This window comes from Oxyura jamaicensis, chromosome 10, assembly GCF_011077185.1.
Source record: "Oxyura jamaicensis isolate SHBP4307 breed ruddy duck chromosome 10, BPBGC_Ojam_1.0, whole genome shotgun sequence".
In the NCBI taxonomy this organism is placed as follows: Eukaryota; Metazoa; Chordata; class Aves; order Anseriformes; family Anatidae; genus Oxyura; species Oxyura jamaicensis.
The window spans coordinates 8,437,368-8,464,851 of record NC_048902.1 but is presented as its reverse complement, the minus strand read 5'-3'; the positions used below and the strand labels follow the sequence as shown (position 1 = coordinate 8,464,851).

The 27,484-nt window shown below is 41.4% G+C and overlaps 2 protein-coding genes and 1 long non-coding RNA gene across 4 annotated transcripts in view; all 3 read right to left on the bottom strand.

The window, feature by feature from the left end:
* The window catches only part of PSTPIP1 (proline-serine-threonine phosphatase interacting protein 1), a 52,545-nt gene extending 48,281 nt beyond the window's left edge, over nucleotides 1-4,264 (bottom strand). Inside the window, exon 1 of the mRNA XM_035335870.1 lies at nucleotides 3,828-4,264. Within this exon, the coding sequence (XP_035191761.1) occupies nucleotides 3,828-3,860 (33 nt within the window). The 5' untranslated portion in view covers nucleotides 3,861-4,264. The remainder of the gene's footprint in view (nucleotides 1-3,827) is intronic.
* A 9,900-nt stretch (nucleotides 4,265-14,164) lies between these two features.
* On the bottom strand, nucleotides 14,165-27,457 carry RCN2 (reticulocalbin 2). 2 transcript variants are annotated; one of them, XM_035335872.1, is made up of 7 exons: nucleotides 27,285-27,457; nucleotides 27,084-27,189; nucleotides 25,133-25,329; nucleotides 22,520-22,621; nucleotides 21,215-21,311; nucleotides 18,815-18,957; nucleotides 14,165-15,932 (listed from the first exon to the last, which is right to left on the bottom strand). In XM_035335872.1, the coding sequence occupies exons 1-7, from the start codon at nucleotides 27,390-27,392 to the stop codon at nucleotides 15,780-15,782; spliced, it is 906 nt and encodes a 301-aa protein (XP_035191763.1). In that variant the 5' UTR covers nucleotides 27,393-27,457; the 3' UTR covers nucleotides 14,165-15,779. The 2 variants fall into 2 exon arrangements, with proteins under 2 accessions (XP_035191763.1, XP_035191762.1); XM_035335871.1 differs by having other exon boundaries at nucleotides 22,520-22,633; nucleotides 27,285-27,456.
* Nucleotides 22,821-25,126, bottom strand: LOC118172137. The gene is made up of 2 exons (XR_004753563.1): nucleotides 24,287-25,126; nucleotides 22,821-24,213 (listed from the first exon to the last, which is right to left on the bottom strand). It is a non-coding gene; the product is annotated as an uncharacterized LOC118172137 (long non-coding RNA).
* Nucleotides 27,458-27,484: the final 27 nt, after the last annotated feature.

The window sequence follows — 27,484 nt, the reverse complement described above, 5'->3', positions numbered from 1 at the left end:
ACGGGGGAACACAGGAAGAAATAACACGCAACAGAGGAATAGAGCAGCATCTCCCACGGAGATGAAGTTGACTTCACAGCAAACACAGACTTAGGCCAGGCAATTATTTGGACTTTTCCAAGTTGTTTCTCCTTTTGTCCCCCATTCCACACACATCCACCAGTGAGGACAGGCCTTGGATGTAAGCAGGGCCTCTGTGGACATGGTGATGGTGACCACACACCCGTCTCTAGTCACGCTTTCTGTGGTCGGGAGAGATGCAGTACATACTGACAGGGGGCTGGTCTGTGCTCCAGAGGGTGGTGAGATTGTTCATTTTAATTTGCCTCACATAGTAAAGACAGCTACAACTGGTACAGTGCAATCCAAGTGAAAGTCAGAGGGCGAACCCCTTGCAAACTGAGATACCAGCACAGAAGGTTCGGTGGCTCCTTCCCTCCCTGCCCACACTCAGCTCTGCCCTGAGAATAAGTAACATTATTTATAAAATTAATTACACCTTTTTGGGTGTACAACATATATCATTGTGCAAAAAGCTACCGGAACAGCTGAGAGGTTCAACTACAAGGTAGATTTTGCATTAAACATGATGTAGTATGTAGTCTTAAGTCAAAACAAGAAAGATTTTAAAAGCATCTTCTTCTGTATCAGGCTCATCTTAAACACTTACATGGCTCTCAGAACTGCAGTGTCTGACCATGACCTTGGGTATTTTGTAGATAAGGAACGTAGCAAAGAGAAGTCTGCAGCAGGACTGGCAGCTAATTCTTGTTATCTCAAGTTCAAGGCCTGCGTCATATTTGCTGGCTCATATCTCCAGCTCATGCATGCTTTTAAATCTGAGCTAGGAGAATCCACAAGCCCTCAGTTCATTTCACACCTAAGAAATAAGGAGCACTTTAGACTTGACAGCTCTGTTGAAGTTCCCAAGCACAGGTTTTCAGAATTGACTTGGCCACTTGAGTTTGAGTCCAAGCTGCCAAAGGGAATAGCTTTGCTCCCTCTCGGCTCTGGGCACTTTGGGGCCTGCCAAGGATTAAATGCCTCCTTTAACATCTTCCTCATCCCACCTTCTCAGGCGGCTAAGACAAAGCCAGTAAGTGATGCCAGAGAGTGCCTATCTAGAAGAGAGAGAAATCAAGAAAGAGAAAGTATTTGTAACAGAAGGGGAAAGATTTTCTGGGTTAATGTTTGTTTTAACAAAAAACGGAATGTTGTTCCTATCTCTTCTTGTTGCCTTAAGCCTGTTAACGTGAAACGCAGGTGGTACCATGGACGGGCTCCCCGCTAACCTGGGAATTTACCTACCCGTCTCATGCAATGTAAGAGAAGACAGGTAATGTTTTGCATTGGCACAGCACTCCAGCAGAACATTAATATGTTGCACTATTAAAACCGATTCACATTTTCATCTCATTAATATTTTCCAAAAATATTAACTGAGGATTGGAAACTTCCACTAAGAAGTGCATCTTAGTGGAGGCTTTAAGTGAATTTCACTTAAATCATTACAGTGTGTGTGGAAGATATAAAAGCAAAAGGAGTAATTAAAAATATAGTGGTTTCAGCCCAGGCCATGATACACTGGCAATTAAAAAAAATAGCAGAAGTGTAAAAGCTTTAGAATAGCCCTGTCATTGTTACATTTGATAGTGGAAAGAGAGGCTAAAACTTATATGAGCTATGAGGAACAGTTTGCATTCTCCTGAAAGGCAGCGCACCCTATTAAGTTGGAGGGACTTCGGAGAAAAATGAATGGTGTTCCTTCTGGGCTAGTCAAGGAGGATCTGCTGCTTTTTGGATTTATGTGCATATTTTATGTTGTGATACTCACTAAAGAAATTTCTGCCTGTCCAAAAGTTAATGGTAAGGGCAGGGAGTTGATGCTTGGGTATCCATCACCAGGATGAATTCTGGGGAGAGGGTGCAGCGGTGTCCTTAGGCAGGGCTTAGAGATCAGGAGCCCGTAAGGAGCGATCTGCTGTGATGTAAATGCACTTCTTGTTTTTTCAGCCATGGAGATGGTCTCCATTCACGGTACAAATTAATAAAGCAGATCATTGCTCACTGAAGGAAACTGAGCAAATATATTTCTGTCTCACTAATGGGCATAACAGAACCTTATGAATGCAAAAATAATTGCTGATCTTGTGATTTTTGGGGGCAAGCTGTACTCTTTTGCCACGTTGTGCAATATCCTGAAAGTTTTCATTTTAGAAGACTTCTTACTGCATACCTAAAACTACCATAGCACAGCTGGATATGAATCTGCCCTGTTCATCAAGCTTGGTAATGTCATGTTTCCAGCCAAGCAATATTAAAAACAAAGATGCTCTCCTTTAAAGCCGGTGGTAGCTTCAAAGTCAAGCTAGGATTATATTCATGCTAGCATGAGTAAGCACAGGAGAGAAGCCTGGGGAAGAAGAACCACGAAGAACTGGCCTGGCCAGATTGTCAAGAGGCGCTAATCACCCTACCCCTACTCCACGAAGCATGCCTGATGTATTCTAGCTCAAGACCAAGATCCTGGAAAGTAAATGGACAAAATGTAGCAGTTCTAAAATTTGGATTGCACACTGGTGAAGGAAGTCGAGAAATGCGAAAGCTGAAGTTCTCACAGTTGCACTAGGCTGCGGTTTTGCTCTGTGCATTGACCATGCAGTTTATAACTGTGTAAAAGAAGAGGCAAGAACCTTGTGGAGGTTTGCTCTGGCACAGTTAGGGTTAACATCAAAATCACCACTTGTATTTCCCCATTACTATTTTTTTTTTAAACTCTTTAAACCTGGTACTACAGTGGGGGCAGGGGCGGCTTCCTGGATGAACCTAGAGGAAAGTGCTGCTCTGAAACCTCTTCCTGGGTCTGCCCGTCTGTTTTATACTGAGAGAGATTACCCTGAAGGAAGTGTGGGTAGAAAGAAAGCACGGAAAGCAAATATCCTGAGAAGAGTCCGCTCTGATTAGCTTGGTAGGAACATGGCGGGAAGAGTTCATACGTCTTCATGTCTTTAAGTCAGTTCTAGATGCTGGAGCACTGTTTGCCTAGACAGGAGGCAACCATTTAGTTTTTTCCTCCCTTAAAACCTTCACATGAGAAGCAGTTGCAGGGGAACCTCAGATTACCCAAGAGATAAACCACTAAAGTCTTTTTTACCTTGTAACTGCAGAAAAGGAGCTTGAAAACAAGGTGCCCTAAGGTTCTTCAACTGAAAGCCAAATGCTTTAGTATTCACACTTTTTAAGCCAGTTGTGAGCGTTCAGGCTTAGTTCTCAAGCGCCACTCCTGTTTTTTTCCACCTGTGCTGCTGTAGGAGTGCTGGGTGCCTACATGCTCTCGTGCATGCCCTTTTGCACATAAAAGCGGGCACGGACTCCATAGGTGGGCGAGCAACGGCATTTTGCACATGGTTGGCTGGCTTTGCTGATGCTGTTACATTCTACAAGCAAACATTAGAGAATTCAGACTGTAATTAGTAACAGTTCACTAGCTAAGAGGAGCCACTCCTAAACCTGAGACTCACTGCAAGCAAGCGCTCTAAGGACTGTGAGGCAGAGAAAGCCACGTCCCCTTCAAAAGCGGATGCTGGACCTAGCACAGAAACTGGAAAAGTTGGCTGGTTTTTGGATGTAACTCTTTACAGTGTCTCCTTCTGCCTACCATCAAACACTTGAGCAGTATGTTTTTGCCTGGAGACAAATCTGGATGAATTTAAAACACAGCAGGATTAAGTTAGCTCTAAAGTGTACGTAGAGCCAGGTTGTATTTTAAAAGATAACTAAGCACAGACTTGTTTGATAGAGAAAACTTGGGGGGAAAGCTCACTTACCCAAAAGGCATCTTTAAACTGCAGCTGTGTCATTGTGCTCGCTCTGGGGAGGGCGAAGGGATCCCTCAGCACGTCGGTTCTCAGATGAGAGCAGCAGCAGCACCGAGCCTTGCAGTTGTTGCTGTACCCCAGCCCAGGCAGAACGGGGAGCACATCCACAGAAACGTCTTCTCAAGTCAAGCTGGTGAAAACTAACATTAGGCAGTTTCAGGTAGCTCTGTGTAATGACCTATAGCTGTGGAGGGACCGAGGGGAAAAAAAAAAAAAAAAAAAAACACTCTTGCTCACACACAGAGACATGCATGCACTCAGCACCCTACCCCCAAACCAGTTTCTCTTCTGGTAAACAGTTAATATTGAAATGAGGAAGCAAGGAGATGTCAAATGGTGTCAGTCTGCTCCTTGCCATGTGTGCATGCGAGCAGTGGGCAAAAACAGAGAAAGAAAAGTTGATTCAGTGGCGTGATCTGATCAGCTACGGGAGGAGAGAGCAATTAACATGCAAAGGAAACCAGCACAATAGAAAGATGAACTGGGGAGGAAATTAGAGTCAAACTGCTGTATAACACTGTGGTCTTGTGAAGGCAAAATAGCAAACCAAATGAAAGAAATGTACATGTGTGTGCCATGTTTCTCCAGTACCTCCTGGAGTGGCAGCGATCTGTATATTGGTGCATGGGAACTGGGGCTGCAAAGCTGCCTTCTGCAACTGAAAATGCTTTTCAGGGCTGGTTAAACTAAGGACGTTTTAAACGTGCAGGTGCCTTAACATGCGAGTAGAGATACTTATGTGTGTATAGAGAAAAAAGTTCCAATTTGCATCCTCTTATGTAAATGTTTCTATGAATAAGCAAGACACGTGAAATTTAGAAGTAAAATCTGAACTCTAGAAACACTTGTGCTAAGAGTTAGAGGTAAGAGCACAAGGACTTGCAGTGAAGCTTAACAAGAAGATTCAAGAACCAGCAGTGTGCCCAGCACCACACCCAGCAGCACCAAAATGAAGCCTTTCCAGCAGTTTAATAAGGTAACTGATTCATCACAGCGCAGCTGCAAAGAGCTGACAAGGTGTAGGATGTCTGCTTCTTCTGTGAAACCCTCTTCAAAATACCCGTCCTCCAAGTGACTTTGTCTGTCTCCCTAGGAGGTTTTAAGGTTTCTGTACACTATTTTTAATTACACACTGATATTTGTATATGGTAAGAAAAGGAAAAAACTCGTTAAGCAGAAATGCATCCTTCCCCACCAAGAGCGTGTCAGGACTAATAGCCGTAGCTAATTAGCATCGCTACTGATGCTGCTGGTCTTTCTTTTTTCTTAGTGCCCACACAGCACAAGCCACATGGGCAGGTTTTTAGTGGGGAGGAAGCCTATCAGCTTCCCTGAGCTCCAGCAGGACACAAAGATCTCTTCAGAGATCTGCAGCAGTGGGTGCCTGCGGTTATCAGTGGCCATCGAACTAGCAACTTGTCGTGGGCGGGTGCTGGACAGCAGAGCTGGCACGTCTCCTTCCTTGCGGTCTGAAGATCAGCAGCGCAAGGCACAGGGCATGGGCAGAAAGGGAAAATGAAGTGCAAGCAGAGGAGAGCCAAAGAGTTTGCAGGGTGTGAAAGTGCTTTGGTAGTCATGAGCAGCAGGAAAAAAACATCACTGTGCAGGGAGGGAGAAAGAAAAATGCCGGTGTTCCCTGCTGAGGAGGAGTGAGCAGAACTTGCTTTCACAGTGAAAACTGCCTGAAAAGAGTGCGTTCTGAGGACATGGGCGCTACTCATAATACTTGATCTGTTGGGAAAAGATCTTTTAAAGAATGATTTGTCTCCGTCTTTCGAAAATGTAATCTGTCACCTTCCCATTTCCAAATTGCAGCTTTGTTTTGAAATTGATAGTTGCTGCTGTTGGGGTTCATAGAATATGCATCAAGTGAACAGAGAAATGAGTTGAGGCATTCAGAATGATTTGCTGCTTTCTCATTACTTTTAGTTCAGCCCCGAACCAAAAAGCCAGTTAGGTGTTTGAGGCTCCTGCTGGGCTCTGCCCCACGTCTGTCCCTCTGAACAGCAGCAGTGGTGCTCAGTAACCTCCCTTGGGAGCACAGCACCCAGGGATTCACCCTGCTGCCAGCACAGGCAGGTAGCAGTGCTCTGTGGATGTTTCTCTCTTGCTGTTGTCTACAGAAGAGCCTCGAGCAGCCGTTCTCCTAGCCCAGGCATTTCCATGAGCTGTCTGAAAGGAGCTGCTGTGAGCTGTAGCCCCTGGCTCGGAGCTGCTGGGCAGGTGCTCGGTCTGAGCTGTGACCGCAGGGCTGCCCGCTTGTCCCAGCGCACCTGGGTTGTGTTTGGAGGGAGAAGGGGCAGCCAGGCTGTGCAGGGCTCCGGGGGAGGAAAGAAATGACCTCACTCTTGCAGCTGAAGAAACTGAAACCTCTAGCACATGGTGGTGGCAAAAATGTCAGTGTTAGAGATGGAGGCTTGGGAAGGAAGGGGCTGGAGATGCTGACGGGGGAGATTTTTCCAGGTGGCTGTTTCACAGCTGCAGGGTTTGAGTGACATCTTGTTTGCCATCTTCACGGAGCCCACAACCCCAAATGCTCAGCTCATTTCCTCCGCCGCCAGCAGCGGGCCTCAGCCGGCCCCCACCTGAGGCGTACCCCCGCAGGTGCCTCAGGGCACGCTGCAGCTGACCGACAGCAGCCTGTGGAGCCCTGGGCATCCTGCCAAACCGGCCGTGAGCAGCTTCGATTTTCCTTTTCTGCCCAAAGCCAGAGCACCAAAGAATTCATAAATGCCTTGCAGTGGGTATCTACTGAATTTACACGGAGCTGAATGACTGCAAATGCTGGTTCACAGGATGCAACCAAGAGCACGTTTGGGGGATTTCCAAAGTAAAAGTGCCGTCAGTGAGCCTGGGAGCTGTGCCAGTGCCTGGCTGGTAGGAAGCTTCTTAAATGGTTTGAGCACGATATCCTCAGGTCGGTCCCTCTGGAAGTCTCGGTTTAAACTTGTGGAAGCGCACACAGGGCAGCAGGGCCTGGATTCACAGAGGCATTGGGGAGCCCGTGTCTGTAGGAGTCAGTGAGCTTTTCTGTGCCGTTCTGAATGGAATCTTTCTTACACATCTTTTTCTTTAGAGAGTGATGGGAAGTAGTAATGGAGAAACAAAAAGCTATGTAAGCTTCAGAAAACAAAGATTCTCTTAAAAAAGGAAAAAGACCACTGGACTGGGTCAGTAGAACGATTGTACATCTACAGCAAGACAAGTAAGAGCCTGTCTCCCTGAAAAGCCTCTCAGCACACACAGCCTAACCAGAGCACATACTCTAGCACAGTGTGGGTACACACGTCTCACTTGTCTCGCTTGCCAGGGAATTGCAGGAATTTTGCCTCTGAAAAGTGCTGTAACTCCCCGTGCTTTTTTCCTTTTCATTAACATCACTCTGCTTTATTGCTCCTGCCCTTGTTCTCATGACAATGGTGTGTGGAGGATCTAGAAGGAGACCTGTTGTGGCGAGTTTTCACTTCCTTTCATTGGTATCAGCGTTTGGCTGAGAGTTTCGTTTTAGTGGGGGGATCCCTAACTTTTAGGATAGCAGTGATTCGATCGTCCTTGTTGGGCACCAGGTGATTGAAGTGGCACCAGGCACTGGAGGAAAAAAGCCACCAATACACATGCAGGGTGGAATTTCGCACCTGGCACTACTTGTTTGTGGTGCTGAAAGTCTTTCCAAGCGGTAGGTAGCACATGTAACCAGACCTGTGGGTCACAAATGGATGGCAGCCGGGGTGAAGGTAGAACAAAGCATTCATCATCCTCTGCAGTCACAGCATCTGCCGATGGTGCTTGATGTTACGTGCTCTGCCTCATCTAGCACTGACATTCCTCTATATGGAAACTGCCTGTACAAAAGGCGAGCCAGGGAAAAAAATGACAGTAATATGTGTGAGACCTGAGAGAAAAGAGAGATGCCTCTGGGGTAAGGCTACCGCATCTCACATCTTCCTGCTGCCACAGGGGGGGTGGGAAGGTAGAGGATGCTCCTCTACGGGAAGGAGGGCTCTGCTTCGGGGCTGAGGGTCCCACGGGAGCAGGGCAGTGCTCTGCTGTGTCCTTTGGGGTTTTGGGGTTTCCTTCCCACAGACCACTCTGCCAGGGAGGCTAGCCTTGAGGTTTCACAAGGGGGTTCATGTGATGCTTCCTCAGCATCCCTCATTTTGATCTTACAACATAATTCCTATCGTGGGTGGATTTTTGTTTGTTTGTTTTTCATTTTCCTGGGTACTTTAACCAGTGGGTACTCGGCTCTGCTTTGTCCCCGGCTGTGGCTGTGGCCCTGGATCTCCCAAACACATGCAGTTTCTGGAGGAGAATATTTCCCTTGAGCTGTTTCTTACTCTTGCTTAAGGAAATAGGACTCCTCTGTGTTTTATAAGTAAAAACACTAAAAGAAAGAAAAAATCTGATTATGTCGGAGCAATTCTTGCTTGATATCTGTGAGAAAAATCTGTCAGTGCATGTTTGTACTGGAAGATGCATTAACCTGAGGGTAGCCATATCCAGAATGCCTTCAAGTGAATTGCCAATAAGAAGGTGCTGTATACTCTTTGGATTTATTTATTCAGATTTTTTTTCATGTCTTCTTTTGTCTTCATATTGTCTGATAAATTTTCTCTAAGTTTATATTATATGTTCATAATAAATTGAGCAGAAAAGGCTGCAAGGGGAAGAAGTTTTTTATTTGTTAAAAGTAATACATAAAGCTCAGAAATAACATACTCCACTTAATCTATCAAATTAGTCCTTGAAACTGTCTGGCAACAGAATGGACCATTTAATCTATTATGGAGTCAAAAGCAATGAGAAGTCTGATTTTTTATATTTGAAAAGTTCAGATTAGAAAGTCTCAAATTTTGGCATGCATCTGAATGAAAGTTTCATTTGTCTTCTAATAACTACATACTGCTTTGAGCAAAGTTTTTTATTAGGGGCTTGGGGGGCAGGTTTGGACCCGACAGTAGTTAAAATACAAAAAAAAAAAAAAAAAAAAAAAAAAAATATCTGCAAGCTGTATTGTACTCATTCAAGGCTTCCAGTAAGATTTTCTTCACAGTTGTGCTTCTGATTTCAAGTAGCCCATCAGTACAGACAGTAAACCTTTCATTCTACACAGAAAACAGATAAGGAAGTCTATGAAAATTGTTAAGGTGGTATATAAAGAGGTGCTGAATATCCACATCATTCAGATATTAAGCTAATTGTATTTTTTAAACCACCCCCTCCCCCCCCCACAGGTATATTGCAGTCCCTCTGAATTACTCTTTGTGATTGGAAAAGAGAAGGCACCTCGCCTAGTCCTTCTGGCCTCTCTAAAATTACATCCAAGAGCTGCAGCTTCACAATGATCACTCTATTAGTCATGTTCAAAATGAACACAGCCCAGCCCCTGGCCTCTTGCTCAGTCCTAAAATCCAGAGACACCAGCGACGATGAGACCACTCCCAGAGGAAAACCACGGCGGCAGCGTGCAGCCATGACACCTGCCCAGCTGCCTCTGCCTGGCCACTGCCATACAAGCGGCAGGCTGAGTTTCAGTGCAGGCAATGTCAAAGGCCTTGAAATTAGCCACAAGTGAGCCTCACCACATCAGCTCATCCCCCCGTCTCCTTTGGCCGGAGCCGTCTGACCCTCCTTCCCAAAGCGCTGCTCCAGCACGAGACAGCCCTGCTGCCATTTTGCTGCTGTAAAACTGGCAACATAAAGCTCGATCGCACGCGCTGCCTTCCTCATATCTACTGCCTCGGGGAGGTTTCAAATGGAGGCCCTCACTGAAAGGTGGACCAGGCCCTGAGGTTTTACCTAACAGAAAAACAGTTTTCTCCATAATTAGAAGCACATGGATGGACTTCCTCTAAAATTAACATCATGTTACCACATATACCCTAAAATGACTGGTTGTATCGCAGAAATGGGGTCCTCCAGTGTGTTACATACCTAAACACAGTTAGCTACCATCCCTACCATCCCGACCCCTGAAAGCATTTCAAAGAGGATACAGAAGAGAAGAGCAGTGGGGGGACGTGTTGTGTCCCAGGAGGTATCTGGTTGTTCTTTGGAGAGAAGTGTAGCCCGGTGGTGGGGGAGAAAATGAAAAGACTGGGGTTTCTTTCTCCCCTTTTTGTCACAGCATGATGTAGCTGTAAAGAGATGCTTTTTAGTTCTCTTTTGTTTTGGATGTTTTACAAACCTGCTTGCTTTCTCAGTCCCACTAATTGAAAGGAAATCACTACTCTTTTGCTAGCCAGCTGGGCAGTGCTCGCAGCGCCGAAGAGCATTTCCCAGCAAGGACTCTGCATACCGCAGCTCTGGAAAGAAAGTGGTTCAATGCCATCTCCAGCAGGTCAACCCTTGTACAAACTGTGACTCCTTTACTTACACGGTGAGCTGTTTAGCATCATGGGATGCAAGAATTTAGATTCCTTTGGCATGTTTAGCAAATATTCTGTGTATTTGCTCATTTAGAAACATCCCTGGTAATTTTAATACACTTTTTTGCTGAGTAGAATTGCAGAACTGTAGCAGTCAGCAATGAACATCTGAGAGATCTTCAATTAAAAAACTAAAAAGCAAAACCTTTTAAGCTAAATTAGTTGTATGTTTATTATTCTAAACCTTGCTTGAAATACTAAGGTGTAGTCATTTTAATTTCCAAACCAAACATACCATTCACAGCTCTGACAAGCTAGCTGTTCAGTCCCAGTCAGCGCTGTAATCCTCCTCCCCCTTGTCACACTACTACTATAGCTAGGAAGAGGAATGGGGGACTGGGTAATGTGTTTGTAGCATTTGTGCTATTTGCAATCCTGAAATGCCAGAAACACTGATCAGCTGAATCACACCAGCTCTGTAAGTGATTCTGGCTAATACTTAATACTGCTCATTCTTATTTTTCTACTGCTGTTAACGTTGAAATGATTATTAGTAGCTTTTCTCAAAGCAAGTATACTTTAAAATTATTTTTTTAGTGATTTCCTTGTGGATTGTTTTTCAACATCTTCACTTTTACTTTGTAGATCAGATAGGCTGGTAAAATGACATTCTTTGTAACTAAGTGTCTCCTTATGCCTTTACACTAGCGGCATTCAGAGGTGTTGCAGTACACATCCAGGTGAGAAGCATTTATGCAGCACAAAGGATTCTCCTTTGGGGACCAAATTCTTGTGTTGTCTGTGTGTTTGTGTATTACCCTTTAGTGTGACATTTATTCTTGCAGGAAGGGCACCATGCACTTTGTGTGGGACACTACCTTCTCCATAGAGAAGGAATATATACATGTTATAACAAAAATAACTTCTACCTCAAAATCAGCATTGAGAAGTTTTTCTTGTTACTTCTGGCAAGCTCTGGTGTTCGCTTGTTTGTTTTTTAAGAGTGGGAGGAAGGGATAGCTTGTAGCTGGAAATGCTGCGTACTCAAAATACCTTACAGTCTATTGAAAAAGAAGTACACCTTGCCAGAATGGTTCAGGCAGGATCTCTCTGGAGAGGCTTATCTGTGCCTCCCAGTCTGCACAAGGTAGGTCTCCACTGCAGCCTCCAGCTCACAGCGGGGCTAACCTCCAAGTTGGACCAGGCAGCCCAGGACCTTTTTGAGCTCTGACCATCTCCTGAGGGGAACCCTCCAAAAACCTCTCCTCGCCCCTTTCACCACCATTCCTGTGAATTTATTTTGTATCTAGTCAGAATTTCCCTTGTTGGAACTTGCGATCCTTGCCTCGACACTTTGTTGTGCATCTCTGAGAGGTCTGGCTTGTTTGCACCAGCAATGGGATTTGGTTTGTACTGTCACCCGCCACTTGCCTTGAGATGAGCTGTAGGTTTGGTAGGATGTGTTTTTGTACGTTTTAAATGGATGAGATGCTTTGTGTTCTGGAAAACTTTGCAAAGCTGAGCTCTGTGATATTGATTCTTCATCTACTCGCTGTCATATTGTTCTCCCTTTGTGCTCTTCACCTGACATTTCACATGCAGTGTTTGTGTAGAAATCCAATTTTCTGGATCCTTGATTTTATAAATGGAAGGATTTTGAAACAAGCAGAAGAATTTTGTTCTCTTCAGTGAGTTTAACTAGTACTTGTTCCTCTGAAGGTCTCTCTCACGTACTGTCCAAAGAGCTGTCCTAATGCATATTCCCCCAGAGCTGTCTCTGAGTTAGGGGCTGAGGATGTCAGGAACCTCTCTGGGGAATAAGGTTACCTTGCCAACAGGAAGCTCAGCCTCTAAGAAATCTGTGTGGTTATTACATGGAGACAAAGTGCTTTTGTCAGCTTTAGTACTTGGATTGGGAATATTCAGCACACTGCTTACAAAGCGAGGTCAGGTGTAACAGGCAGGGGACCTTCGGAAGGACATCTCTTCCCCTCCGAGCATGAGCTATTGACAAAAAGTGACACTCAGCTTTCTCCATCTCTCTTTGTATTCTTCCTGTAAATCAAAGCTAAGTTTTCAGTTCAGTTTGATCTCTTTAATTTTGGTGTTTTTTTTTGCATGCTTGTTTTGTTTTGTTCTTGGCCCAGCTGTTTAGGGCTGTCCCACCTGACCACAACCTGAGCTGTGCTCATAAAAAAGGTAGCAGTGATGCCATCAGACAGCCTGTGACTTCCAGAGGGGATACTGGAGTGAAACGTAGCATTAGCTGAATCTGCTCTTGGCTTCTAAGATATCCCTGCAACTTGTTTTTGTTTGTTAGGTTTGTGATTAGAGAGAAGATCAGAAAGAATCAAGGTTACAGTAGGGGTGAGACAGAAACACAGACTGCTGCGTATTGCATCCCTAAGAAAGCAGGCACAAGCACGCCCCTATTTTTTCTGTCTTCTCGACTGTCTGTTGCTAGAGTAGGTATAGAGATGGGTAAGGAAAACCATGACAATTTAGTATGCCTTTTAGAGATCTGTTTTACCTGTAGGATGCCACGTGTGGAGGCTTTTCCAAAACAGCATTGGTTGAACATGCCCGAACAATAGCGTAAGAAACCGTCGTTTCTCTCAAAACATTGTCCATGTGTAAACACGTGGTCATATCCAAAGCTTGGATGTTGTGCAAAACCTTTTGTAAAATCTGGCAGAGAGGAAAGAGCTACTAGACACTGCTTCCAGTCTTCACCATACAAAGAAACTCTGCATTTTCTACAATAGGTCCTACAGGAAACAAAAAGACTTGGCGTAACACTGTGTGTGACTCCAGCAGCCTCCGGTAATCCCAGATTCAGTACCAGCACTTCCCTCTATAAATATATAGAATAAGTCATGCCACACTGGAGTGCTGAAAATCTCTGCTCTAACTCACTAAAAAAAAAAAAAAAAAAAAAAAAAAAATCTATTTAATTTCCATCTACAGTAAAATAGTTTTAAGTTCTTTACCTCATTGCACTTTCTCAGCACAGCTGGTAAGGGAGAGAAGGGAAAGACCCTTTCCGTGCATAACCCTGAAAATACCTGAGCCACTTTCATGTAACTTCTACAATATTTGGATAGACATCATTAAATAGAAGTGGTGCATTGCCAATTTTGACAACCTAACCACTAGATTAAGCTATCAGAAGCCACAAATCTTTCTGAGATCGTGAAAGCAGTATTAGGCTTTTAAAGTAAAACAAGGCGAATTTCAAACCCATTATCAGAAATCAAAAGAGAAGTCTACGTTAATTTACTCTAGGAATTACCAAAACATTCAACAGAATACAGCATTATTAGGGAACTGAGCTTAGCACTTCTCCAAATCCACATTTCGGTTACATGAACAATTAGTTTCCTTTTGAAGCACTGTTTTTTTTAGGCCCATAAAATTAGATTAAGAGCTACAAAGTGACGAAAGCTGCAGCTCCATTTCTCTCTTGCAGAGCTAAGCGCTAATACTACCTAACACAATTTGCTTACAGAATGACTAAAATGAGCAGTAAATTGGATGTTTTGCACAGACGCTGAGATGCGAAGTGTATATTCTGTGGTGTTTGGTATTCTACTGGTCTTGCTATAACCTTTGGTTTATGCAGTATTGCAATTACAGCAATCCCGCAAATGACTCCAAGCGGAGTCAAAGAGCAAACGATAGTGGCATCCTTCCAGAGGCATCCTTTTTTTCTCTGTGAGAGTTGAATTTTCCAGTTGCTTACACCATTTTTAATGCTGAGCATGCAGTTGACTCTATTAAGACTTGTTTAAAAATGCCAAAAAGAATAACAACAAATGAGCAACTTGGGGTATATTTCAAAGCAACAAAGATGAAAACAATTGTTTTAATAGTCCTAGACACACTACATTTAACCACAGGTTTTTTTTTTTTTGTTTGTTTGTTTGTTTTAATCACATCCAACCGACAACACAGCAATAGTTGTACTTACATTTCCAGGAATAAACAAATATGGGTAGAAAAGCAATCTCTAAAATTGAAAAAGCATTTTTAATTTCTATCACTATAAGGATATCTAAACAATCCAGTAAAATTAAATGTAGTTTTGCTTTGTATCAAAACTGCTAGCCTTCTAACGGCGATATTTCAATGCTTACGCTGAAAGGAAGATTGGATGTTCTGAGAACAATTAAGAGATGGTCTATTGGAAAAAAGGCAGCACTTGACTTTACTAAGAACAGAGTTGGGAAGAAGGAAAACATTAGCCAAGAACAATACTGCAGAAACATTACAGGAGTCAGTTACCAGGGAATTAAAAAAATAAATAAAAACTAACATATTTTACACAAGCTATTCTGTGAGGCTGTGACTTTCTAGATGAGAAGTGAATATATGTACTTTCCTAAACAGAATCTGTCATGCCATTAACCTTCCTGGTTATTTCACATCATCACTTAACGGGACATTACTTACTTTTATGAATGGTAATTGTGGAGCTTTCAACTGAAGTTAATTTTTAGAGGTTATTACTACAACTATTATGTGATGTCTTTATGCTGTAGAGTTCCATATATCCCAAATTTAAGAAAAAAATGAAACAACACTGCTTTTGCAAACATGCCCAGAAAATGCTAAATGCACGCATTACTTTTTTTTTTTTTGAATCCTTTTTAACATCTAGATCCAATGAGCTGTCCTTAGCATACAAAACCTAAGACTGTTGCCAAAGAATACATACTGTTGCCTCCACACGGTGTATGCGAGTTGCCCTCGGTATTCCGATCTGCATTCAAAAGGAGTGATTCCCAAATAAATACGCTACTGCAAATTGATCACATTTCAAGGAGTTGCTACGGGTGACCCACAGTACATAATAAAAGTACAAAACAAAGACAGAATATTTTAAGTTTTAATCCAACAAATGAGGAGGATCTTGACAACGTACAGTACCATTGTATTGCCAATGCTGTAGAATTGTACATAAAAACAATTGTTTTCTGTAGATGTAAAAATAGTAGGTTTTTATTATAATACAATAAAACACGTTATAGAAACCATTTAAAATTAAGTAGAAACCTCTTAAACAATTGAGGCATTAAGCTAAGTGTTTCTCCAAATGTATTAAATAAAACACAGTTAATACTGATTCTAAACAACTTCCCCCATCTTTCCTACTCTCCTCCCTAATTAAACTGAGTAGAAAATATAGCAGTCTCATTTTCTGGTTTGAGTTCTTTCAGAGAATCACTTAGATTCTCCATTTAGTTGAAGTACAGTCACACAACTCTTCACAATACAGTACAATACCTTAAGTAAATTATTTCCCATTGCTATATAATTTTGAAAGTAAGTATTTAAGATTAATTTTGCAGGCTAGAAGAGGCCCAAGGAAGTCTGCAGGAGGGCAATTTAATTTTGAATGCAAAGTATTTACACAAACATTAGTCTATTGTAATTACAGCATAAAGCTTGCAACATAGCCAAAAACTGGATGCATTTAACAAAAGCTCCAAATGAAAGAAAGGGAAGAAAACCAGATTACAAAATAAATAATCTAAAGTTCTTCGTGGTAGAAACTTTCATCATGAAGCTGCCTGCCATAATCCGTTGCTTCACTGTTAAGAAACAAATCCTGGTTCTTAAGAATTTCTGCTTCAGAAAGCTTTTTATCATCATTCAAATCCATTTCTTCAATAAGGTGAAGAGCCTTTAAAATAAATGGAACACCAGGTGCGCAGTTAATAGGTAGGAACATTTATAAATACATTTTTGGAATGGCGTTGTCAGATTCCTGCCACTACACCATTATTTGTAACAAGCTAGATGCCATTTAACATTCAGAACAGAATCTTTCTTGCCTCAGTTTGTTTCCCCTTGCCTTTTTTATTCAGTGGCAAAGTCATAGTATCAAATTTCTAACCTCATCATCAATTCTAAACCAAAAAAATGAATGTCAAACCCACTGCTTTACTCTGAGGGCAGAAGACACATAAAAAAGCAAAGACTGATCGTCTTCCTGGAAGTACCAGCAGTCTCTGAAATCCACTGGTTGATGCCATGCATATCTTCAGCATACGATCTGCAGAAAATGCAAGCTTAGCAGGTCAGCTAGAGACTGTGTGTTTTCAGTTTCTGGACATTCAGCCACAGAGCAACAGCTACGGTCCTTGGTGTGCATGACATCAACTAGGATTTGAGCCAGTGCAGTCTTCATGTTGAGCATCCTCTTCCATAGGTGTGTACCAGTTACAGTTATCTCTGTATTAACCCTCTGTCTGACCAGATATGCTTTTCCAGCTTTCAGTTTAAACTTTAGGTGCTGTTACTTTTAGCTCTGGAGGTATCTATTCTGCTAGCCATTTCTGTATCTATTTATGATTTTCAAAAATAGCTCTATAACTGTAATTCATGGTTTAAACTTAACTGGAAAGTATTTCATGTCCACCATGGAAAAGATTTTGTACTTTCAGCAGCGGATGAGATAGATAAGTTATCCATGCATAGGAACATCAACTTTGGATAGCAATTAAGGATTTCCCTCATTTCCTGAAAGCCAAAGCTTGCTTTTTGGAAAAAAAAAAAAAAAAAAAAAAAAAAAAGACAAACAGCTTCTAATACTAAATCACAATGTCAAATGAAAATGCAAGTTACAACAGTTCTCAATTTTTTGTTTGCTTATGTATTATAGAAGGAGGGACATCCAGCAGCGAAACAAAAAATGTGGAATACTTTAGTTGTACGTTATTTGTGAGAATTACACAGCTCAAAGCTATCAAGCTAACACAACAGCTATATTGCAGCTGTTATTACTGAGAAATAGCAGAGTTCCTAGTCTTACATGGTTTTGGTTTTTATTTACTAAGTATCTACAAATACGATCACTTACAGGGTCCTTCCATTTCTACTTTTTCTGATTGGTTTGGCTCAATGTGAGCCAAATAAAGCTGCTTAGCGGCTTTATTAAAAATGAGATATTACTTACATTTAAGCTGACTACATCAGCAAAGAGGGCTGAAGAAAATGGCAGGTAGTAACTTCAGCCAAACAGATTTCAAAAACACTCTGTATGGCAAAAGCTAACAGAGTATTAAGAAAAACATCTTGGTAAGCATGTATCAGTTCCTAGAAACTGAATGCACAGTATTTTTCTCTTGTTTTATGTTATTTAGCTACCAGATTTCTCAAGCCATTTTTAAATGACAAAAATAAACTGTAATATAAATAAACAGCAATTTATGATGCAAGTCAATGCCACCTTCTCTTTAGGACAGAGGACTTTGCTAAGGCCTTGCATTAACTGAAGAAAAAAATAGCACATTAGGAAAAAAACAAAAACAACAACAAAAAAAAAAACTCTAACCTTGTAGAACTGAGATATTAGGACACCATGGCCTTGCTTTAAGCTAAAATTTAAATGAATAGTGCAGAACTGATTAAAAAAACACAACCAAACAGGTACGTATAGACTCAACAACACACAGCACTCATGTCAGAACAGTATTCTTTCTGTGAAGTAAGAACCAACCACCCTCAAGAGTCAGATGTTTAAAAAAAGTCTGCACAAAAGCTTTTACAGCTGCACTTTTACAAAAATACTCCTATAGCAATTTTGTAGCTTAGGTTCCTACGAGGTTAGGTACGTGAGCAGCCAATGCTACGTGCTAACCAAGCTGCTTTTTCTGTGACCAGCAGAGCTGAAATAGTAGGGAGGTGGGAGCTCAGTAATGACATGTCCAGTCACAGACGATGAGCTATCTTATCTTGGAGGGTTTCCCGACTTTAAGAATAATTACGGAGGCACAGGAGGACCTGTTTGTTTCTGCCATACTGAACACCAAAATCCTTCAGTGCAAAGGAAAGAGATCTGCACAAATTAAGATAAGGAGTTACTAGCAGAAAGGCAGAAACCTTCTCTACTGCTGTCAGCAACTCTAAAGTCCGTTCATTAAAATAGGCTGTTCTGGTATGCTCAGTGCTTCTACTACCTGCTACCAAAAATAGACAACTCAAATGAGAATCCACTTTAAACTATTATGGCATTCTACTGATAATTAAACCATTCCAATTATCACTCTCATTTTAAAGTTTGCTTTACAGCACCTTGAATCATACAGTACGTCTGTTTTCTTATACTTATGCAAATACAGGTTTTTATACAAATTTTATACCAATTACAGCAATTTAACCAGTTAGAAGAAGAATGATCCATTTTTGTTTTCATAACTGTGCTGTATATAACAGCTTCTTTTATTTGTATACCTCATTAGCTTTACCTACTATAAGTTTAAAATGACTGTACTCATAAATCAAACCAGATAAACCATGTAGGATAGCACCCTGTTAATTAATAAACATTCATGCAATCAACAAGAACATCAGATTTGCCTTATCCAGACTGGGGACCTGCATTCTTTGTCAAACTAGAAAAAAGGGCTAAAAAAGATATGCAAACATCTGCTAAGCATTCTTTCTCAACTACTAAGATATGGTAAATCTGAATTTATCTATCATTTTGTTGTGTTACCTCCAGAATTCTGCTGCATTAAATAAAATCCAAACAGCAATTATTAAACCAGTCAAAACACATACCTCCTCTTGTGCAATACCCTGATTATTCGGTACTATCCAAGACAGCAGCTCTTGTGGGCTGAGTTTCCCATCATTATCCTTGTCATAGTCATTCACAAACCGATCCTTCTCAACAAGTATCCATTCTGGATCTTCCCTTGCAGCTAGTAAGAAACATTTGTCAAGTATAAAGCCACTCTTTTCCTTAAAACCAACGTGTTCACCTTTTCTCATAAGCAAATTAATGCAATTTAGTCTCATAACATAAAAATGATTTCACTAAACAAAGAGAAACCTTACAGACCGGTCCCAGAATATTAAAAAACATTTAAAAATATTTGTATAGATTAAAACAGAACTTAAAGCTAAGGTGATGTTAAGACTGTGAATTTACAGTTGAACTAAGGGGACATTGAAGTCATTTGTTACCATCAACTGAGCTGTTTATTTTAACGTTAACCTAAAATTAACCAAACCAATGGGGGAGAAATCACACTACTTATAAAATGTGCTGTTCAAGTGGATGGTGGAAATATTTGACATTATTTACTTTGGTTACGATTACTGTCTCCCATTATGTAGCCCTTGTATAGCAGTAACATTGCAGACACGATGTTAATAGCATCCCATGGCAGCAACATGGGCAACCCTGTAGTTCTTGGTCATTGGTCATCTCAGCACTTAACAGATGCAGGAAAGGAGGAAAAAGCTTTAAATCAACAACCGTCCTCAAAGTAGGTAGAGAAGTAGTGTTGTGCAGTGTATGCAATTACAAAACTTGTAAGGCGATACCAAGATTTTAATAACATTCTACTGTCTGTTCCTGTGCTTTAACAGCCAGGGAGGTCATTTGTGACAGCTAACAGAGAGGACAAAGTTCTTACCTAGTGCAGGCTCAACAGACTCTGAACACTACTGAAGCTCTCAAAATAGTTTTTATTTTGTCATTTTTTTTTAAAGGAATATATCCAAAGCAGCCCCGTTTACTGCTTGTATTTATTTGTATTCCTGTTCTATATTTACCCTATACTCTGATATTGCACACTGAAACCTAACCAGCTTTTAAACTTGTCTCTAACTCTTCAAGAAATTAAGAGGCCATTCACACTGATCGTTCACCACTGATAAGCACTGTGAACAAGTATTAACAGATTTTAAGGCTTCCTAAACCTTACAGAAGTCAAAATTATTTGACATGACAGGCAGACAAGTAACAGTTTAAAATAATTAGGTTTATATTATAAACGAAAAAAGATTAAGAGAGTCTCTTTCCTTTCTAACATCTAGTTTACAAGTCGGTTACCCTTAACGTCACAATTCACCAATACACTGCTGCCCAAAGCCACAAGACAGTTGCGAAACCAGACCCACCGTGTAGCTTATTACTCATTTTAGGGTGTGTGGCAGGAACATTGTCTGCAGAAGAGAAGGTCATTTGGAGAAAACCTGAAGAAGTTTCTACAGTTCCAGATGATTCTGAATCCTTGATAAAAATGTTTAATAGCAAAGCTGTTCTACCTTCTCTGTTACTGCAAGGACCCTAACAATAATTTCATTCCTTTCTAACAACTTCAGACAGACTGGCTTGGAAAGGCTTTTTTAAAGTTCGAGTAGGAAAAAGATATAAAAAACCCCTCCATGCTTCAGAATTAGCACTCCTTAGAACCAAGCAGACTTTTCACGTGCATCAAGCCATTGATCTTTTTGGAACCAGAAGAGTTCTTCACCCTATCTTGTAGCAAGTCAAGTACAGTGTATAAAATATTAATATATTAACAACTTACCTACAAAAAAGCATTGATAAACACCAGGTAAGTGTCTCTCTCTCTTTTTTTTTTTTTTTTTTTTTTTGTTAACACAGGAATAGAGCAAGCTTAAGGGAGGGCAAGAGTGGGGAAAAAAAAAAAAAAAGAAAAAAAAAAGCAAAAGCAGATGGGCTTATGATACCTGGTACCCTTATGCCGTTATGATACCTGGTACACTTCCCCTCCACCTCTCTTAAAATACACACAACTTCAGTCCTTCTGCAGCAAGGCTGACAGCTGCCTTAAGCCGATCAAGACTAGGAAAGGCTAACCTTACATTCATGCTGGCTGTTTTCCCAGATGTGTTCAGTTAGCAAAACTGCATCTTATTTTAGCTACATACCTAGTGATGAGTATTGTGCCTCAGTCTTTGGGAAAAGAAGTAACTTACAAGGGAACAGTGGGCTGTACACAAACAACTGCCAAATACATGCAGGGCAGACTGAAATAATGACCTACTAGGCACAGTACCAGGAAATTGAATTATTCTGACTGACAGGATAACGTCACTCAGAACCTGTAGGTGGAGGTGTTAAAAGCTGAAAATGAAGGTGCATACAATTCATACCATTCCAAAAGCTTTTGTTCAATTCCTGCCCCCCAACCCTTTCCTTACTTGGGTCTCTTCTGTAATCACCAAGGAATTCTTCCAGGTTAACAAATCCATCACCATCTTTATCATGCTCTTCTAAAGCTTCCTGAATGACAAAGTCCTTTTGCATACATACAAACAAAAGGCAAAATATCAATTTATCAGTCTTGCAATCAAGAGAAACAGAAATAAATCATTTTAGAATAACAATGTGTCCTTTAAACTAATGAGATGTCATTTCAAATCTGCTTTTCTGTTTTATGTGAACTAGTGCAGTGACTGGTGCCTGTGCCACAGAATGGATCCATTCTTAGAGTTTAGGATGTCAGGTTTTATGAAAATCGTATCTGTAGGGTATACATAGAGTTGGAATCCTTAGACTTAATTCAAAACTATATGAGCCCATAAATTTGCATAAAACTATAATCCTATCTCTTTTTTTGATGTACTAATTTCTTTGCATTTTGTAGCTTTTTGAAATTGTTGGAAATATTGTTTAGTGTCTTAGTCTTTTGTTTCCCAGTGAGAAAACAGCATGCCCATTCCTGTAGTTGTTCTTGTTTGTTCATAATTAAGCATTATGTCAACACAGAGGCCATGTTTGCACTGAGCTCCTGCTGGCAGTTAGCTCTGCAGCATCAGAGAGCCAAACCTGAAGGCTCTGTTGCAGAAAAGCAGCAGTGTACTTTTAACTGGGGTCAGCTGTGGGTATTGAGCTGGAATGACACCAACAGTCACAGCAGTGATGAAACGCATCACCAATACCAAAGTGCTCCTGGCTTGAATAATAATCCCCCAAACTGAGCACAGAAAAGTCAAAGTTTCAGAAAGTTTTGAATGTTGTTTTTGTTTTGTTTTGTTTTTGTCCAGAAAAGTGACCATTGTGGCCCTTTAAGTAAGGTGAAGATAACTGGCACTTGACCTTTTTCCTGCATCAAAACATCTTTATTGTGAACCCCTCTAACTAGAATTGAATTCTGAACTAGGCTTGCAACTTCCTCAAGCTGAAATCTTACTGATGTGTTTCCAACCTAACAGAATTTTAGAGATAATTAAGTCAGCCTAATCCCAAAGGTTTAAGACAGTTGTGTAATGCCACTTTTTGACACATACTAGTTCTTGAAATAAATTTTCAAGAAAAGCACTGAACTCCTGCTCCATCTTCTGAACTGCGGCACTGAATTCACAACATACCATCTGATTTTTTATTTGGTCTGGAAAAGCAATATACATAGCTGCTCAAAAGCACACTTCCTGTAGCACTGGGACATTAAAAAGATGTTGCCTCTACATACACAGAGCTGATAAAGATCTCCTCCTAAATCTTACCGTCATATACTCCACTTCTTCAGGATGTTCAAAAGCAATGAATTCATCCACATTTAGATCAGGAACATCATCCCTATTAGCTTTTTCAAAACGCTTTTTCTCCTTTAAATGAAGCTTAGAAAATAGATTTAGTTAGAGTGCTTAATGAAAAGGAAAAACATTATAGTAGTTGGCTGTAAACTCATTAGAATATTAATTGTTTCACATTACTTTCTTGTATTATACTGATGTTTTATTTTCACTAAGAAGAGCTCATCCAGAGCAATGAGAATAGCACTTTTAATTGAGGAAGGTTTTTTTCTAAGAATCCCATACAAATTTCCTTCATTTCAGTTAGGAACATTTGAAACACTCTCAGCCAAGGCTTCAAAAACACAAAAGGGAGATGATGAAAAGACCAGGAAGTCTTTTATTTATACATGCTTCCACTTCTACAAGCCACCAATTCCCAAACTAACCTAGTGGAGTACAATTACTGTTAGAGTGGCCATCACAAATTCTAACATTTACATTTTCAGGACATTTAACCTTTTGAATCTGTATCTCATTTACATCAAGGGCTCTTCATAGTTCAAAGAAAGTCTTAAAATACCGTATGTAAGCTGCCTTTTCTGAAGCCATTTTAAGTTCTGAAGGATGAGGCAGATTCCTTTCGTACAAGACTGTTTTCTGTTACATCTGAACTTATTTCAAATCAAAGTCACTTCTATAACCTGTTTTAAGTATAAATATTAGCGTGCCTTCTTAAAAGAGATAATATCCACAATAAACAGGCAAGTTACTATTTCTGAATGTCTTGCAATTCCTTCTTCTGTATTCTAAACGTACAAAAACTCATTCTTTGCCCTTGTTTCATTCTGTACAGTCTCTTCAGACAAAATAAAGACCCAAACCACTGATAACAAATCTCTACTCAAAATGCATGCGATGTGAGCTGTGAAAATTTTGGAGTCCTATGTTTGAGTGTATTGTACACTCAAGCAGATCAGACCAGATCAGTCACAGCGTGACTCTGATCTGGATAAGGCAGTGGCCAGCAAACCAGAGATCACAAGTACTTTAAAAATAACCACTTGAAGTTGTTCTTAGCTTCTATCCTATTTATTGAATCTTCTCAGTGTAGTTAGGCTAATCTGATTCATGCAGATCACATGTAACAAAGTATAAGAGCTTAACTATTCTGCAAAATAAGTAATTGTGTTTAAAGAAAAGGTGACTTTAGCTAAGAGTTAAACTGGAAGGCAATTCAGAAGGATTGACGAGGGACAGTACTAGACTGCAAAATAAACTTGAACTGTTGAGGGGAAATGTTTGTTTTCAGTGTTTTGAGATGTGATGAACAAGACTGCCACCCTCTGGTAAATTCACGTTTACTTTATGTCAATTCTGAATCAGTAACAAAGTCCAACTTTTCCGTTTTAACTAGAGCAGGATCATTAATTTATAAAAGTATGGCTGAAGACAGCTGACACACGATGCTGGTGCAATGCTGCTAGTTTTGCTTTTGCCGCTATAGGTTGAAGAAGACAGCAAGTAGGAAAACCAAGCAAGCAATCATCCCAAAATATAAGTAGGAGTTCTACCTCAGAATAATATGATGGCAACATCTCAAACATCGGGTCAAGATTTTGACTGGTAGTTCCATTAAAAATCTTGTTTTATTTAAAATCTATGTAGTTAAATGACCACCAAAGCTTTACAGTTTGATTTTTCTTCAGTGTGTAAAATTCATTGCTGATTGTCTATTTCAGCTTAATGTCTGTCAACACTATATTCAAGACTACTACTTTACTAGAAGTAGCCACCAAGGCACTCCTTCTCAAAAAAAAACAACAAACCTCAGGCCAGAATAGTCTAAGAACTCACTTATTCTCTCTTTTTGGGAAATATTTACATGTACTTATAAATGTCTAACTTGAAAACAAACAAGTTTGACTATGGGAGATTTGTGGTGTCCTTCCTTCCCTGTCCCTCTTGCCTCTTTCCTTCCATTCTTAAGTATTTATTTGCATATACGAGATTAATCTGTAACTTCTATTGTTTATACATTCAGTTTTATGTACCAGGGTTGGATTGCTAAAAATGTTTGAATTGCTATTGCTTTCTCTGTGGATCTCTAGCGGATAGAAAAATTTAAAAGCAAGCAATATTGATCCCCCACCCCATGTACTTCAGAAATGAATGAAAAGTGGATAAAGCAGTGCAATGTGGGTGGTTAAAGAGTACAGTACAAGGCTGACCAACACCAGTGCTACTGGCCCCAGCTACAGGCAGCACACTGGTTAGGCCATGGACCTAATTTAATAGATTGCCACCTTGTTTTAAGATATTTGCTGGAAGCTCTGCCCTGTGATAAAACTGCCAGTAGACTTATAATCCACTCAGCTAGCAAAATATCCTCAGGAGGTACAGTTTCATTCTGTCTTTGTGTTTTGTTGGTAGCAAGTTTAATACTCCATTACTTTTCATTAATTACTCCCCTATCTCAGATAAATGAAAGTGTTAAAGCATGTGCCAGCTGCTATGGCTTCTCTAACCATCCTGTTCTCTCAGAGTAAACAAATAGTTTCTTACTGCCAGCAGCTTTCAGAAACTGATGCTGAAACATTTTACCTGTCGAAATGATTCTTCTTCTTGATCCTCCAGGACAGTGTTCTCATCAAAATCAATGACACGATCATACATTTGTAAATTGTACTCTTTCCAAGACACTAATCCATCACCATCTTTGTCATAGTCATGGAAGTGCTGCTTAGCTTCTTGTGTAACGTAATGTTTAAAGGACTGTTGTATCCAGGAGCTCAGCTCATCTGTGAAAATAATAAAGTAAAATAAACAAAAATCAGAATAATCTATAGTATAAAAACAGGTTTATTCAGTTTGGAATATACTTTGTAATTCAGATGCAAGTATGTAGGCAAGAGGTTGGTTAAACAGCCTGCTTCCTCTGCCTTTTTTCAAGTTAACCAAGTGAGAGATTAGACCACAGCTACAGCTTTTAGTTTGTCTCCTGTCATACCGTTTCCCTATTGATACCCTCAGGCTACAGTTAGATGGTTACTTCACTCTGGTGTATTTTGGTGCTGCCAGAAAAAGGGTGACGCATCCCTCTGACACACAAAGGAAGTGGTTAGGAAGAAATAATTGCAGGTAGTGTTCATGCAGCTGCACAGCAAACTAGGTCAACTAGGAACTTATCCCATAAGGAAGGTGCTTAGTTTTCAGCTGAGGAAGTTACCTTATTTCAGGCTGAGGCCTGAACAATGCAAGCCTGCCCCTTTTGGTGGGTGCTAGCATTTATGTCAGCTTGAAATAATTCTGTGGCCAGGGCTTTTCAAACCTGAAGCCATCCAACTCTAGGATCATTTAACCTTTCCTTTCAGACCTTTATGAAAATGAAATTAAATATAGAAAATTCTAAATGTAAATTTGTATCCAAAAATCACTGGTCCCATCAATTTCTAGGTTTTTTAGTGTAAAAAACCATTCCACTGTGATTTTCCTTTGGGAAGGGGAGGGGAAAGCATTTCCATTAGACTAAGAACCAGATGCAATATGTATTGTCAGGATTGAGTACAGAAGGAATTTCTGCACTTTAAAATATTAGACCTCTCCTCTTAGAGCCTTCATGTTGCAAAGTGCTTGTTTATTTTACAAGTTAGCCACCCTGCCAAAGTCACATATTACCTCACCTCTACTCAGTCAGGTACAGGAGCACTGAACTAAGTGTGCAGCTGATTAGTTTCAGCACATCCAGTGGAAGACATTCCAGAGATAGAGTTGACCTCATCTTTAAAACTGTATTTTCTCCTCCCACCCAGAAAGCTTACTGCGTGCTTGGTATCATGTCCATGACATATCACGGTTCTGGGGTTTGAACCAGGATTCTGTTTGCTCACGGGTTTTTTGTTAAACTCCAGCAGAACAAGCTGACATTTTTATAATGAGTTTGACAGTTAGATGAAGAAAGTGTTGTGATGGTGCCTGAATTTACAAGTTTGATAAAACCTTTGTCTTGGAAATGACATTTGATGCTGTATTGTGATGGAGAGCAAGTATGATCCCACAGTGTGGCTTAATGTTAGCAGGTGTTTGAGTGTGTGCATTCAATGTTACGGCTGCAGGTACCTTCATTACCTCCTTGCCTTGCTCTCCTAGTTGTGCAAAAAGGATTTCAAAAAGCACTTGATTCTAAGGGGTTTCAGAGGTGTGAGGGAGAGGTACAGCTGCAAAACTGGTGCTGTGGAAGGTGGGAAGAGCTCTCCTGCCCACGGCAGCACTCCTGCTGCCAGCTTTCCATGGCCCTCACTGCTTGTGTCATGGAAAACAGAATCACTGGGGACTGAGATATCCTCTATATCCTTTTTCTTTTTCTTTTTCTTTTTTTTTTTTCCCCTGGCATTTCTGACAGGCAGTGCAAGATGGTGGCTCCATTTCTCGCGGCGATTCTCCACGGAGAGGGTCCCGCTGCCTTCCGCGAGGCCCAGCGCCGGGCCCACGGCACGAGCACGACCCCCGCCCCGCCCCGCCCCGTCCCGTGCAGCCCTCAGCCCCCTGCCCCTACCCTTGCTGAGCAGCCCGTCGCCGTCCGCATCGATCCTCCTGACGATTGCCCGCAGCCGCCGCTGCTGCTCTTCCGGGCTGAGCCGCGCGTACTCCTCCGCCTCCTCCTGCGGGCGAGGGAACCGCCGTGAAGCCGCCGCCGCCGCCGAGGCCACCCCGGCGGGCCGCGGCCCCCGCCCGCCGCCCCCTGCCCACCGCCCACCTGCCCGCCGAGCAGCGCCTCCCGGTCGTAGTCGGCGCGGTGCTGGCCGTGCGCCGCGCCCAGCGCCCACAGGGCCAGGCCCAGCGCCAGCAGCGGCCGCCGCCGCATCGCGCCCGCCGACGAGGGGACCCGCGGCGAGGGGCGGGGAAAGGGAAGGGAAGGGAAGGGGAAAGGAAGGGAAGGGGCCGCGGGGGGCTCCG

Excerpts from the sequence above, each read along its gene's own strand:
- RCN2 (XM_035335871.1), bottom strand. The coding sequence starts at position 27,392 with ATGCGGCGGCGGCCGCTGCTGGCGCTGGGCCTGGCCCTGTGGGCGCTG. Across the intron at positions 27,190-27,284 it reads AGGCGCTGCTCGGCGGGCAG|GAGGAGGCGGAGGAGTACGC; the intron begins GTGGGCGGTGGG and ends CCTCGCCCGCAG. Across the intron at positions 25,330-27,083 it reads CGACGGGCTGCTCAGCAAGG|ATGAGCTGAGCTCCTGGATA; the intron begins GTAGGGGCAGGG and ends TTATTTTCACAG.